This window comes from Anguilla rostrata, chromosome 6, assembly GCF_018555375.3.
Source record: "Anguilla rostrata isolate EN2019 chromosome 6, ASM1855537v3, whole genome shotgun sequence".
NCBI classification, from domain to species: Eukaryota; Metazoa; Chordata; class Actinopteri; order Anguilliformes; family Anguillidae; genus Anguilla; species Anguilla rostrata.
In genome coordinates this window covers 55,619,628-55,634,896 of record NC_057938.1, presented here as the reverse complement: position 1 = coordinate 55,634,896, position 15,269 = coordinate 55,619,628, and the positions used below count along the sequence as shown (strand labels likewise).

At 45.9% G+C, this 15,269-nt stretch overlaps 1 protein-coding gene across 4 annotated transcripts in view; it reads right to left on the bottom strand.

Annotated features, from left to right (window-relative positions):
- Positions 1–3,099: 3,099 nt before the first annotated feature.
- The window catches only part of LOC135257704 (zinc finger protein 227-like), a 144,486-nt gene continuing 132,316 nt past the window's right edge, over positions 3,100–15,269 (bottom strand). For 2 of the 4 annotated variants that reach the window (XM_064340734.1, XM_064340738.1), the window contains 3 exons: positions 5,333–5,473; positions 5,085–5,225; positions 3,100–4,687 (listed from right to left, as the gene is read on the bottom strand). In XM_064340734.1, coding sequence (XP_064196804.1) covers positions 3,954–4,687; positions 5,085–5,225; positions 5,333–5,372 — 915 coding nt within the window. In that variant the 5' untranslated portion in view covers positions 5,373–5,473 and the 3' untranslated portion in view covers positions 3,100–3,953. Of the gene's footprint in view, positions 4,688–5,084; positions 5,226–5,332; positions 5,474–5,742; positions 6,139–13,759; positions 13,836–15,269 lie in introns of those variants that run through there. The other 2 variants (XM_064340736.1, XM_064340735.1) reach the window with 2 other exon arrangements.

The window sequence follows — 15,269 nt, the reverse complement described above, 5'->3', positions numbered from 1 at the left end:
AGAAGGATTATAAAACCAAGAAAAAGTGTGAAATAAACAGAGCCTTCAAGTTGGGTCCATCAGTACATGAATGAGAACGGAGGGAAGATTGCGAATAGGAATTAATTTGAAAGCCCTTAGGTCATTTTCGTCATTGCACATTTTTTCACTTTCATGAGGCTAGCGTAGCGGGCCTGGCGCCGCCAGTTCACTAGCGAAGCTCGCCGACCGGCTGCAAGGCAAAAGGCCTGGTACAGAGCCGAGTCCACACGGACGTGTGTCTACTGCCCTGGGGGCTGGGGGGGGGAACCTTCAGCCCAAGCGCATACCAGCGCGGCGGTAACCACGGAGACAGATCAATGCCGCAACGTCACCAGCAAGAAAAACTGCCCCATTTTAACAAAAAAAAAGTGAACAAATGTATAAATCTGACGGGGAGATAATACACAGTGCTACTCCGCTAAAGCCCTTTGGCAGAAATAAGGATGCTGGAGTTGCGTCATCCAGTGCGACCTTTGCAAGTAAAAGAATACGCTTCAGCTCTTTCACCGCTTCCTGTGAACTTTAAGTATTTTTACGTGTAATTAAACTGAGCAGCCAAAAGGTCAGAGCTCGGGTGACCCCTCCTCTCACACTGACTAACCCTGACATGATGACATCATGAAGCACTGTGACCTATATCCAAAAGTGAAGCACTGTGACTTAGAGCCAAAAGTGAAGCACTGTGACTTAGAGCCAAATGGGAAGCACTGTGACTTAGAGCCAAAATGGAAGCACTGTGACTTATAGCCGAAAGAGAAGCACTGTGACTTGGGCTTTGCAGGCAGCGTGAAGCGACTCGAAATGTGATCCCCCTTCCCCCCCATGTAGCCTATCCGATACACATCTGATCTTATCCTGAAGCAAAAAATAATCTCGCTATCTCCATTTGCCATTTTCCAATTGCGATTGGGACCACATTCGAATTTGATTCTCAATTCAATACACATCTGTGACGCCTGGCCGTCTGGCCAGAGCGTCTGACTGGGCAGAATTTACTCACTTATTTACTTCGCTCACCCTCTCAACTGCCATTTTCTCCCTCCTCACGCAACAAAGCACTGACTCAAATCATCATTTCACAACAGAAAGAAGAAACATCTTGACCTTTTTGGTCTGAACACTGATGGCGATGAATAGCCTATTGGCCAGTTGTTCTAAACAAAGGTAGAGGTCGCAGACTTTGAGCGCCAGAAGTGCAGAAACCAGCTACTGGCTCTCGGACGTAGCCTGACGTTGCGCGAAAATGATGTCGTAACGCTCGATGCTCACGAAAGCAACTGAACGCCACGACCTGCACCCCCACCGTCAACAGACAGGCGCTTATGTAACTCTCACGAACCCTGGCCACGGTCCACACAGATTAAATTATTCATTTGTCAAAAGCACATCAGTGCTTGTCAGTTATTCTTTTTTTTTTTTTTTAAAGAAAGAAAAAAAGGCGGGGAACGCAGACATTCCATCTGAACTGTAAAGACAGAAGGGCAGACAGACGCTGTCGGCAAATTCGTATCCCAACTGCTGTATTACACTTCATTACCACAAACAGCAGGGGGCAGCAGCAACCGAATCCTGTCGCCAAACTGCCAAACTTTACTTATCGCCACATCAGAGTCCCTCCATGATGGTTAAACTCCACGTCTGGAAAACTAAGAGCAGCTTTTAAACAGTCCTTGAAGCCACTTCTTGTCCTCTGTCTTTTAAAATTACACTACATGGCCAGAAGTATGTAGACACCTGACATCTCATCCAAAATCATGGCCATTAATATGGAATTGGGTCTACCCTTTGCTGCTATAACAACCTCCACTCACCTCGGAAGGCTTTATACTAAATGTTTGGAGCATCGCTGCAGGGATTTGCTCCTGTACAGCCAAGAGCGTTAGTGAGATCAGCCACTGATTGGAGCGACTGTGCCTGGCTCACAATTGGCTTTCCAATTGATCCCAAGGACACCCCCGAAAAAAGAGTGCTGATTAACAGTCTGTTACATCAGATTAAAAAAATTGAATCGCACACTTCTCTCCGTGTAATTACAGAACTTTTTATCTGAAATCGACCAACGTGCTTTGGCGGCACGCCTTCAGAGTGAAGCCATGCTGCCTGGAACACGTTAGCGACCTTCAAACAAAAAATAAAATGAAACTTCTTAATTGCATGGAGAAGACGTGTGAGATACTCATTTTCTTTATCGGACATAGCAGCTGTTACACAGGGCTTTAACGCAATTAAATAAATTACAGTCCAGGACTATACACAAATTGAAGTTTTTACAGTAAATCTATCGCAAATTGTGGCTAACCTTAAGCATTTAATTTAGGTCGTCCGAGTAACAGGCGGCTAATTAAAGCGTGCCGGATAAAATCGACGACAGAATCCATGCCGTTTTGTGAAAAGGTGTGTAAAACATACCCAAGACCGACCATACATCATGCATATTGCATAACGGCGATTACCGCGGATACAGTTTTATATTTAGCTTCCGTGCGAATAATTAATTCATAAACATCGGCCCCACCGCTCACGGAAAAAAAAGCGTAAGACAGCTGTCAACCTGACCTATGTGAAGCGTAGCGGAAATTAAGTCGCATCTGGCACGTCTTCACGACTTCCGAAAGAAACTCTAATTAACAACAGCACAATTCCGCAGAAAACAGGAATCCATGAGACAACCTGATTGCGCTGCTCACACCCATAATTTAACAAGCCGGAGATCTCAGGGGTTGCTGAGATCTTGCTGACATCGTCCGTAAACAAGGCATACTGCGTGTGGAATAAATAAGGAATATCGGGAATTTCGAACTGGGAATTTTTTTTACATTCCTGGTGGATGAAACCATTAGAAAGCAATGTTTCTTCACCTCTGCACACTTACAAGGAATGTTTTCCTTTCAATATTAAAGAAAATAATCCTTAACGTGACAAGGAATTTTCATTATAACATTATTTATATTACCATTATGATGGAAGCACTGTGAATGGATGAGTCAGAAAATTTTAACAGCTGGCCACAACATTAAATCCATTAAAGTACGCTTGGCAAAGCAATTGCTGGTAAAAAGTTCACACTGCCATCAGGTGGTCATTCTCTTCATTTTAATTGGCTGTCATACCTGCACACATTAACTCAATTCACAGAGGAGTGTTAAGATTGACCTTTGGGTCCAAAGAGGTGCTATACTGAACTGGGAGAGGGGCTCCAATTTTAACACACACAATACACAACAGAAAAACTTGTCAGACTTTGTGGAAGGATTTGATCATTTCAAAAAAATTATAAGAGCCAACATCCTAGATTAAGGGAAGGGGACTGAACTGCACTCTTCACGCAAACTTTCATTTCAGGCTACTGGAGCATTTTCGTAACAGCATTAGAGAAAACTCAAAAAATCGAAAAATTGCACTGATAAAACAATTTCTCGATTCTCGATTTTTACTTGTATCCAGGAGGCCCAGCTGGGTCCGCTGGATTTTGAAGTGTTCCGGGACTTAAGTTCTAAATTTAACGGTCCAAACTGGCAGCCTTACAAAACAAAAAGCAGAGTCTGTGGCCCTCCAGGACTGCAGCTTGTGTTCCACTGCCACTCTATACGATCCACTGCCTCTCTATATGATCCACTGCCACTCTATATGATCCACTGCCACTCTATATGATCCACAGCTGCTCTATATGATCCACAGCTGCTCTATATGATCCACAGTTGCTCTATGCATTCCACTGCCACTCTGTGTGTTCTACAACCACTCAGGGTGGCTGTGGAACACATAGAGTGGCTGTAGAACACACAGAGCAGCTGTAGAACACAGAGTGGCTGTGGAACACACAGAGCAGCTGTAAAAACAGGAGCAGCCAGCGGTGCTGTCTCTGCTCTGCTCCTGCTCACGGGTCGGCAGGGCGTGCCGGCGCGGGTACGAGGACGCCACGCCCGGGCGGGTCAGCCCACCTGCTGCCGGTGGCAGCGCTCGTGGCGGTACAGGTGGCTCTGCGTGCGGAAGGTGGAGTGGCAGCTGCCGCACCTGTAGGGCCGCTCGTCGGAGTGCAGGCGCCGGTGCACCTTCAGGTTGTAGGCGTTCGGGGTGGAGTAGCCGCAGTCCGCGCACTCCAACGCCCGCAGCTCGGCTTTGGGCCCGGGGGCGGGGCGTCTGGCGCCCCCCGCTGGCCTCAGGCAGACCTGCGCCTGGGCGTGGCGGTTGAGGCTGCTGCGGGTTCGGAAGTGGAGGCCGCACCCGGCGCAGGCGTAGGGCCGCTCCCCGGTGTGTGTGCGGGCGTGGCAGGCCAGGTTGTAGGAGCTGTTGGTGGAGTAGCCGCACTCCTCGCAGGTGAACTCCTGCCCCCCTCGGGCGGGGCTGCCCCGCCCCCACCCCCGCCCCCGCCTGTTGGTCACGCCCGGGTCCGATTTGACGGAGCGGCTGTCGGGTTTCACGTGCGAGGTTTTGGTGAAGGGGTGGAGCTTGGTGCGGCCGCCGCCCTCGTCTGCACACCCTGACCAGTTGCTAGGATACAGCCTCCGGCCACACCCGGGAGGTGGCTGAGACGAGGTCTTCCCACGCAACTTGTCGCCGCCGCCGTCGAGCCGAGGGTCTTTGACGTCTTCACGCGTCGCCCTGGCAACGCCGGTGCCTCCATCACCAGGGTCCTGCGTGTCCTCGCTGGACTTTCCACGCGTCTCTGTGTGCAGAGGGGGAGGGAACATGGCTGCCATTTATTTTTAACCCCCCTACTTCTGTTTCTTCGTCTCTCGGTTTGAAATTCACAGGCCCGCTTCACAGCTGCAGCAAAGCGCGCGCTACCAACCACCGCTAAATTTACTGCAAAGACCGCCAGCCGAGCTGCGCAGTCACGCTGCAGTCCCCCAGCCGAGCTGCGCAGTCACGCTGCAGTCCCCCAGCCGAGGTGCGCAGTCACTCTGCAGTCCCCCTGGCTGAGCTGCGAAGTCACTCTGCAGTCCCCCAGCTGAGCTGCGCAGTCACACTGCAGTCCCCCAGCTGAGCTGCGCAGTCTGCAGTCCCCCAGCTGAGCTGCGCAGTCTGCAGTCCCCCAGCCGAGCTGCGCAGTTGCTCCATACCTTTTGTATTTGTATGTCGGCCTCTTCCTTCCTTTTTGATAGAGGGAAAGTTTTTGTCTTCATTGCCATCAGCCTCTTCACCATCATCATCATCATCATCACTAGCGAATATAATAGTGACTGGAATAACAAAACGATCCCCTGGAAGACAGGTAAAAGAACATCGCTGAACTACACACAAACCAGGTCAGCTATAAAAGAAACGTCTGAGATATTAAATTGGCATTGTGGGTAAATAAACAACTCACCACCAATCAACCAATCAGCTTCTTCAGGCTCAGCACTCATTTCTTCAGAGTGGTGTGATATTATTTCAGGCAGAGCCCCAGACAGTGTTAGGTCAGCTTTGTTTTCAACCTTTCGAAAGGTGTTCAAGGTGTTTTAAGGGCCTAAGGGTAATAGAAAAATAGCCTGGGTATCACAGTAACATAAACATAAATTGATTTTTACACCTACATTACAACTCCAAATATTGAACATACAATTGCTGTATATCCACCCTATAAAGACCCCAAGCAACTAAAATAATAATCATTTCACTGTTTAATCATTAATATAAGTTATAAATAAACACCGAAATAAAATATATAATACTCTTGGATTTTGTATTTTTTAACGAGTTTAACTGTCCATATACACGCTTACGTCCGTCGGGTACCTTTTGCTGGGCTGTTGCGGTCGTGAGTGCTCTAACAGCTATTAGTAGCCAAAGACTTTCAAAGACATCGAAACAGTTGAACCGTTCTGAACGCACGCAGACCGTATCTTAGGTAAAACATAAAGTCGGGCGAGGTTTTTTGATTTGTCTTGATTTGCCAACTCCTTCGCTTGCAAATACGCTCTCTAATAAACAATTAGGTCAACCAACTTAGTTGCATATCTTGGTCACGCCAAAACAATTAGCCAGTTAGCCGACGCTGGTTACAATGGTTTTAAACGAAATGTGCAAGAAACTGAGTTGCTGAAACAAGGACACCCCATCTAACATAACATCCCACATGCCACTGCATAAGCTAGGTCTACATGTGGTCCGTAAGCACATATTAATAAACCGAACTAAAGCCGGGCACCCACCGCACGCGTCGCGTATGCGTCGCGTAAACAGCAGGGCGAAGCAGCACGGCGCGACGCGTAGGGTGTCTCCACTGGTTCCGTTTGTGTCGCGCAAAGGCTTGCGTAAAAGCTATATATTCCTAGTAGCTCTCGCAGTCTGCAGTGGGCTTTTACATCGTGTATTTCACGTTTGTTCACGACTGTTGATTATGGGTTAAGTGAATACTTTGGTGAGAGACCTTTTTCAGTTTGTTAATTTGGTAATATTTCGTTAACTCGTAAATAGCCTACGTGAGAAAGTAAACGCTTTCAAGAAGTACCATAAACTTAAATCGCAACGTAGCCTGCATAACAATCAATCTCAAACTGTATTAATTTATTTGCTTGGTTAACAAGCGTGCCAATTTCATGAAGAATATGTAATGATCATAATAATAATAAATAATCCGTAATCAACCATTGGGAATTCCCGTGTTGTTTTGCCATTCACGTCAAAACATTTATAGGATCAGATTTAGTAAAATCAGCTAATCATGAAAAAGTCAGTAACAGTTTTAATCTTGAAGGGATATGAACACCACAACGCCATGAACACCGGAAGCTTTGAAGTACAAGTGCAATAAAGGCTTGCTTACAACTTCATTTATAAAATAGGTGCATTTTCATCGGCAAGACCACTAAATAATCTGATTTTTTTAAAGCTCTGTGGATTATCTGATTTTTATTAACAAGCCCTTTTTGAAAGCACGGCGAACGAAGACATCGGAGAAGTCAAATAGTTTTTAACCAACCATTGCTCAGCCTATCTTCCAATACTCGTGCTAACAAACCGCTGCTCGGTGCATTCCCTTTTACGTCACTCAATAGCCTACGTCTTTCTGTGGTGTATTTTCAAATTTACCCCACCCCCTCCGCAAAATAAGACAGCGAAACTAAGCCTTTCCCCCAGGTTCCAGTTATTTATTTATTTTTACAAAACGAAAAGGCTTGTATTTTTTTTAGCTGCTTAAAAAATATCTGGGAGGTAACTAGGGACACACCCCCAGTAATATAAGAATGAAATATAAATCAGAGCATGTATACCTAGCATTTTAGAGCATATTTCTGTGTATAAACAGGCCAACGTGACGCGCGACAAGCCGAAAAAATAGAACAGAAGCGAAAAACTACGCTTCAGTTCGCTTGTGTCGCGCGAGCTTCGCAGCCGGTACGCGACGCATTCGCATCTGGTGGAGACGACGTCGCCCGCTGCCGTTGTAATAACAGTACTTCAACTACGCTTCAGTTACGCGCGTAATACGCGCGTAGTGCGCTCGCGGCCGATACGCGTGCGGTGGGTGCCCGGCTTAACTGTTTTCAACCCTGCCAGGTGAACAGCCACGACGGAAACCGGAAGTTCTTTTGGTTAACCAGAACTTTACTTTGTCAAAATAAAAGTTATGGCCGCGGTTAATGATAAAGGCCGTTTGGTTGGGCATTTGAACAGGAAGGAAGACCAGTGTATTTCCACGTTGTGGTTTATATATCTGCCCGATTTATAAATTCCCCCATTATCATTGTATGTTTGCTTAGAAATCTTAACTCCTATCGTTGCTACTGTCACTTACTCGTAAGTCACTCTGAATGACAGTCTCTACTGAATGCTTACTAAAGTTACAATCCTGTATAGAATCTGATACCTTGCTAAACTAAACAAACAATTTAAACCAGAATTTCCATTGCAGTTGGAGGTATTCTCTGATGATGGTGGACATCAGAATCAGAATCAGACATTATTGGCCAGGTGTGTTTTTATGCATACAAGTAATTTGGCTTGGTGAATAATTTTTCTCTCTGTGCAGCACTCAAGACAAAGAAAATCCGTGAGTGAGAGGAAAAAACTATGAAAATAAGTAAATTGTATTGTGTGTGGTATTATCTATGAAATATAATGTTTCTCTGTGCAGTAAACGGCAGGATGTTATTTGAACAGATGGATTGAATGGACAGGGTGGAGGTCTGTTATTCCTCATACTGTTTCTGCCAGTGTGCAGGTGAGTTTGCTGTGAGTTCCTGTGTTGGAGAAATCCTTGTGAATGTGGGTGGTGTGGGGGAAAAAACCTGCTGAAGCAGTCTGTTTTAACATTTAAAAAAAAAAAAAAAAAGTTCCTGCAATGTTTAATCTCTGCTTTTCAGTGCTGAAATGTGCCTTCTCCAAACTCCGGACCCCTGACTAATTTTACGCCTCAACTGTTCCCAAGTAAAGATTCAGTATTTATTTTATGTGTGAAACATCCTCCTCTGAAAATATAGAATCTCGGGAGAGAGAGATATATGTGCAAATGTAGTTTCCACTAAAGAGGGTAAAAACAGCTCTGAAGTATTAGCGCTGTAGAAAATACCGGCCCCAGGTTCACTGCCAGGTTTTCTTTTTTGTGTGTGTGTGTGTGAGGGGGGGGGGGGGGGGGGGGGAATGGGGGGGGGGGGGGGCACATATGGCCAAAGTTTGAGTTAATCAAGGAAAAGACTAAGAAAGGAGGTGTTTGTTTAATGATTCTTGGCTCAGAAGACTGGGTGGGCGACTTGGATGTTATTCACACACAGCAAGAATGGGTGGCCATGGGGAGGGAGGGGGCGTGTGGATGTGGGGGTTGCATTGCAGGTTCTGTGTGACAAGGTTTTTTTTTTTTGGGGTGGGGGGGGGGCAGGATTTAGAATGTTCGCAACAATGTGGCACATTTCTAGGATGACCCCCACGACCTCATTACAGCCGCAGAACACAGAGCTGCTCACCTGAACAAAGGCCGCCAAACGCATCACTGTAACCACGGATACCAACGCCACCGAGCGGCAAGAGAGCAGCGGCGGTCCAGGCCGACAGGCTGCTGCTTTCAGCCCGTTCTTACGGGACCGCAGAGAACCACGTTTACGGTCGGCGCCGCCGCCCTCTGGTCCACTTCCTCAGACGGACCGAGCGGCCAGAACCGGGCTGCGTTTCTGAAGCTCGCTTCCTGGTCTTGTTGAGAGGCGTTGCTCACTAGCGCCAGTGCGGTTGGCCCCAGTACAAGTGTTTCAGCCACCCGTTTCAGTGTAAGTCAGCAGTAACAATACAGTCAAAGTACAAAGTCAATAAATATTATTATTATTATAGACTCTACCACATTTGGCATGGTCAGGATTAGACTTGGACCAGGGAACGTATTCAGCGCTGAGTTGAAGTGCAACATTCACGCAAGCACGCGCAAGCACGCACATAAGTCTGGGTTCCCCCCCACATGCTAAAGTCTGGGGTGTTTGATTTCCATGTGGATCTAACCTCCAGTTATGAAACCTGCTCTTGCAATCCTGAAATAACCACTAGGTGGCAGCCACGTGCCATTTCTCAGTGCACACTGCCCAGCCAACAAAACGTACTCTCCAACTGAGCTGTTTTATTGTCAGGGTAACTACAGTTCCCCAATTCCAGCCCTACTGAATATTACTTAGCATGTTAGTTAATTATTTAAACTTGCACAAAAACACTGAAAACATCAGACATAACATTAATTAATTCAATTAATTAGTCTTAACAGTCCAATAATTTACCCTCAAACACAACTCAAGCATGGCCATAAGATGAGGGGCGTCTTCCATATCTCCATAAAATTCATAATAGCTAGTTTAAAATAAAAAAAACGCAGGGTCACGGAAAAGCAGCTGTATAAACAAGCTGCATAATTTTAGCAGTTTGTACTGTATGTGTGAGCAAAAGCCATATGTTAAACAAATTGCAGAGGGAGCAAATTAATTATCATCTGTTTAATTTTTACTTGGAGGAGTCTGTTCCTGGTCTGGCGGTGACTGCTTTTGAGCGATGTCATGTAAGATTGCGGTGAATTTCTGGAGAATGAGATCTGCGTATAATTTGAAGTCTTGAACAATGCCAACTATGATTTCCTGCCGTTGTCAAACTTGTCTGAAACAATGTAACAAAAAAGTGAGAAAAAAAAACACTTTAACAAACAACCCCGACAGAAACAATGTAACGAGCAACACCAAGGGACACCATATGACAAACGGCACAGAAGGAAACAATAACAGCCAGAGACGAGGGAAATAATGCAACCACTTCGCCTCTTCCTCGGGCAGACTCGTTCCGATGCAGTCAGCCGTAACCAGGCCCTTGTTACCATTAGCTTTTAAATATGTCCAACCTCTGCGCTCCAGGGATGCCAAAAAAGTAACTGGAGCGCTACGTACACAACGTTTAACTGCAGTATTCCAAAAAAGCCCTGGTGCCTGCCGTCTCCTGGGGCTCGCGAAGCGCCGCCGTTTTGGGACCAACAGTATAAACAGCCTGCGCGATATTATGCGGATCGAATGCCGAGGGGAAAATACCGCGGCGAGGCTCTCCTCCGCGCGCGAAAACATTAAGGGTCTCATTACCGCTACTTACTCGCCGCTGATTTTCTCAAATTGCCATGAAATTGGCCCCGCTTGCCGAGGTACTGTGCGCCGGCGCTAGACGCAAGTTAATTGCACTTCCTGCTTTTCTTTTTTGCGCTGACGCACGTACAAAATAAGGGTAGAGAATAAGTTAGAGAAAAAATATTGCTTTATGGAGAAGGCTGAAAGGAAGGTAAAACAGGACGTATTTAAAAAGTATTATTTACTTTGGAGGAGGTGGGGGTATATAGATAAAGAAATGGTTTGTTCAGTTCCTGCACGCATTTCTGTACTTGTCTGACTGTGGGTAATTCAGTTTGACTGTGAGTACACTGACTACTGCACATTAAAACAAATAGAGTAAAATTCACTACATTTACATCACATTTAAAATCAACCGCAATCTAACAATTTGCATGTGCACACAAAATCAACAAGCAGAACAACATAGAATTTGACAGGGGAATTACAGTAAAAAAGCAGAGAATTTGTACTGGACAAACACAGCCTGGCTCTGCCAGCAGCCCCAGCATTACTGTACTGTAGCTCTCAAGTGGGGTGGGTGGGAAGAACCTCTAACACACAGAGGTCACTCAGATTTTCTCTTTTTAATGCAACCAAATCAAACTTTAACTCTTAGGTGTGAGATCACAAATGTGGGATTACAGTGTTCTTAACTGAACATTCTAATGCTGATGTCACAATCGCTGCTGGCAACTGAAAACAGTGGAGTTCTAGAACACAACAATTCCAAGAAACCTACCCTTCAATGGGTTAAAAAGACATGAACTCTCAGACACCGAGGTTCCACACTCCGTGAACCCCGATGGTTTTTTTTTTTTTTTTACCTCAGAGAGTGAAATGAATGAGAAAAAAAGGGCAAAAGATCCACACATGTTGTAAATAAACGCAGCGCGGAATAAACGCTCGTGCGTCTCGGATCATGATAATGAAAGCCGCTCGGGTGGGGAACAGAAAAACCGCTGCATGTGCACTCTGGATGGCAGTGATTTCGCCTAAAAAAACGTTTCCTCTCACATCGCGCACAATAAAAGGGGAGAAGGCTCTGGAAAGCGGCCCGCGGCAAGGCGCTTTGGCGGGACGCGGAAACTGCTGAGGTTTTTTCCAAAATCAACCGTTAAAAACTGTCACTTTGCCTTAAAGTTCCAGTCACGTTATATAAATGTTCCAGGAAGCTGGGGAACCAAGCAGGGCCTCAGGCTTGGGGGGTATTGAAAAAGGGGGGGGGGGGGGGGGGGGCAGGGCCAGCACGGAGGTGAAGGTGGAAGTGGGGGGAGAACATTAAAAAAGTTCTCCTCCCAGCATCCAACCAGAGGTCATTGCAGGTTTCCATTTTCACAACAGCCGAACGTAACCTGTTTGTGAGATGTCACGCAGTAAAATGTTCAGGTGTTAATTCAACTCTTGACGGAGTACACGTGCGTCCAGTTGGAACCATGTGTGCTCTGTAAGAGCTGATTTTAGACCTGTGCACCTGTCTGGACCACCGAAACGGGAGACTGTTTATGAAGTCCCGCTTTCACGCGTGCCTGATTGGAGCGGGCTGCGAGCGGGAGTCGCCATGGTGCCCCGCCGCTACGTTTACCGCCACTGCGCCATTACCCACAATCCCACCGGGCCATGTGACCTCTGGAATACCGCCTCCCGTCATGCTGTATTTCTGAGAACCCTCTCAGGAAAGAAAGGGTTCTTTGGCTTGTGTCCATAGGGGAACCCTTTCTAGTTCTTTATGGAACCCTCTATAAAATGACTCCGACACCTACAGCATACCAGTCTCTACAATACCTGCAGCGTAGCTGTCTCAGCAATACCTGCAACAATCTTACCTGTATTACACCTGTAGTACAGGTACATACTCCTCACCAAATGTGTATTGAGGTTGAACGGCTAGGCTTCACAAATCCCTAATGCGTTCATTGCACTCATGAACCAATCAGAAGGCTTTACTTCGTCCACAGTGAAACAGTGATTGGTGAAGATCTGTGGGGGAGATCGCTCCATCCATTTTATTGGTTGGAAATATCCTAAATGTTATAGCTTATGAATAACTGTGTAATGACACCAATATCACTCCACCACAATATAATCTGCAGACGTAGAGTGCGTGAAAGGCCTTCCTGTTCAAAAGGAAAACGAGCAGTTTGCCATTATTTGGGCGTAAAAATCTAAATCTGACCTGGCATTATAGACGCCCGTGTCAAAGTAAAGTGGGAACGCAGAGATATTATCAGAGTTCCGCACGTCAGGCGGCTCGTGGCTGGTCCTCTGTTGAGTGACTGACGGCTAAACGCTGCAATTTTCAAATATTTATTTACGGTTTTTCCAGGGAATTGGCTGTGAAGTTTACCAGCCCCGTTTGGGGTATAATTTTACCCCCGTTCAGAGGTAAGAGGGCGGATAAAGTGGCAGCTTTGCCAGTAAAAGCCCCCCATGTTCCCCGGTTAGCGCCCCGCTAACAGTACGCAGCGGCGCGTATAAATAAAGCCACTGGCTGCTGGGGAAATGGCACGGAATGAACCACAGGGAGCTTAGATTTCAGAATAAGAGAAAAACGGTTCCAGCGTCGAACCCCCGGCAAAAACGAAGCAGCATTGCCCTTTCTACAACTCCCAACTACTACTACTACTACTACTACTACTACTACTACTACTACTACTACTACTACTACTAAAGCTGTGATTGTGCTTAATGTCATTCCTAAGAAATGGGGTGAAATGAGTCTCTCTGGTGCAGGTATGAGAGGAATGGAGTCATGGATCCAGTCAAGGTCAATCCAGTCAAGGTCAGGGTCATTACTGCGGGACAGAGCGCCGTCTACAGAGGGCAAACTGCGAAACGGAACCAGGGTGCCCCCACGCGCCTTTTGCACCCCCCTCAAGCCCCAGCCGTGTGTGTCTACATCAAACTTAAACAAGGTCGACGTCGAGCCCAGACAGCTGTTATTTTGCTGCTGAGTCGGCATGGTGTCTTTTTCCTGTCTTTCACAACTGAAAAAACCCGTAATATATAAATATAAAAATCGTTTTTTTTTAATGGTGCAAAAACTCCCATTAAACCTCACATCCACTGATTCCAATCCGCTATAAAATCGGTCCTGTCATGTAATTACGTCTCGCCCAGCGGCGGGCAGCCCGGGAACACGTCCAGCAGTCACACGGGGGAGAGAAGTGCATGCTGGGAAGTTCAGTAAAACTCACACGAGCGACTCGTAACCCAACTTTGGCTCTGCATGCGAAACCCCGCCTGCCCCTCCCAATCCAGCGGGAGCCGTCCCTGTTTGAAGATGTTGTGACAGGAAACAATAGGGAAGACCCCTTTCATTAGAAACAGAAGGAAACTCAGAGGTCAGACAGAGGAGAAAAATCCACAACAAGAATACAAAACTTGCCGCCGTTATTGACAATGACATAGAAAGCAGTTCAGGCGACAGTGAATACTGTTTTATGATTTTGTGTTTAAAAAAAAATCTTGATGTTTATTCTGGAATATGATCATTGTGCATGGGTGTCATTCCATTAGAGTTATGGCCCCATGTCTCTGTCTGCAGTGGAATACAAGAGGGAAGCCACAACAATGGCAATGTTTCCAGCACTCTCATAAGTGTCATTGAGACTGCCCAAAACAGAATCTACATGAGAAGCACGCCATAAAAAAGACTCAAATTAACATATTAATGGAGGTTGGTTTAAAAAAAAAAAAAACTGGAACCACAAAGACCCTTTATAGAAACAAAGTCATTTAGTGTTTCATTTTATTTTGCTTTTGTTGACTTTATTATTTTGTTTTTTTGGGTGAGGGTGGTAACTTAAATCTCCAGCAACACTTCATAGAAAACCACTGAGGGTAACAGTGTGGTTTAAGAGAAAGTCTGCCCCCCCTCAATCCCGCACCCCCCTATAGTTGCTGAGGTCTTTATTCACAGTGGTGTAGTTTCAGGTTTTGATGCACTTAGTGAGAACGTTTTTTTTCACTCAGCCCAGCCAATCGGGATCTGGAATCATAATACGTTCACTTGACAATCATAATACGTTCACCAATGACCAGGCTTGGTCATTACTGTGGAAGCTGAACCCGGTCATAGAGTCTACATGACGAACACTGGGCCCAACAGCTTTTCTTACGAAACGCAGGAAGCAGCGATTTAACGAAGCTAAAGCGTGAAGCGACATGCTAGCGACAGTAGCATCAGCCCAGAGCCAGCCTGCAGGGGCAATATCTTTCCTTTAACTCAATTCGTTTTTTGACTATTTATACATTACTTTCCTGTCACAGTTCTGTAATGACTGGGAACGTGATAATTTTCGCACGCCCGTTTGACAGAACTCAGGCGATTAATTTGAAAGCTCACCATCCAGTTTCCTCAGCTACTACCACTGAGGCCCATGCTGAAGGACGTTAGCATAGCTAAACGAAATGTGACATGGACTGCATGTACCGATACAGAGAATTTTAAAAATGTCAACTGCATTCATTCTTCGTTCCTGCACTGGATCACATGGAAGGGCCGGGTCTGCTTTCTGTGTAAAGTAAATTATGTGTTTAAATGTAAATATGCAGATTAATTAAAACATATTAGGGAAAGAAAAAGTGTCATGTTATGAAACACAAAAAATGACACCCTGACTGACTGTGGTAGAATGCGTAAGATCCAGTCTTCAGAAGTTTCCAAAGAGACTACACAGAGAGAGAGCAGGGGATGAACTTTTA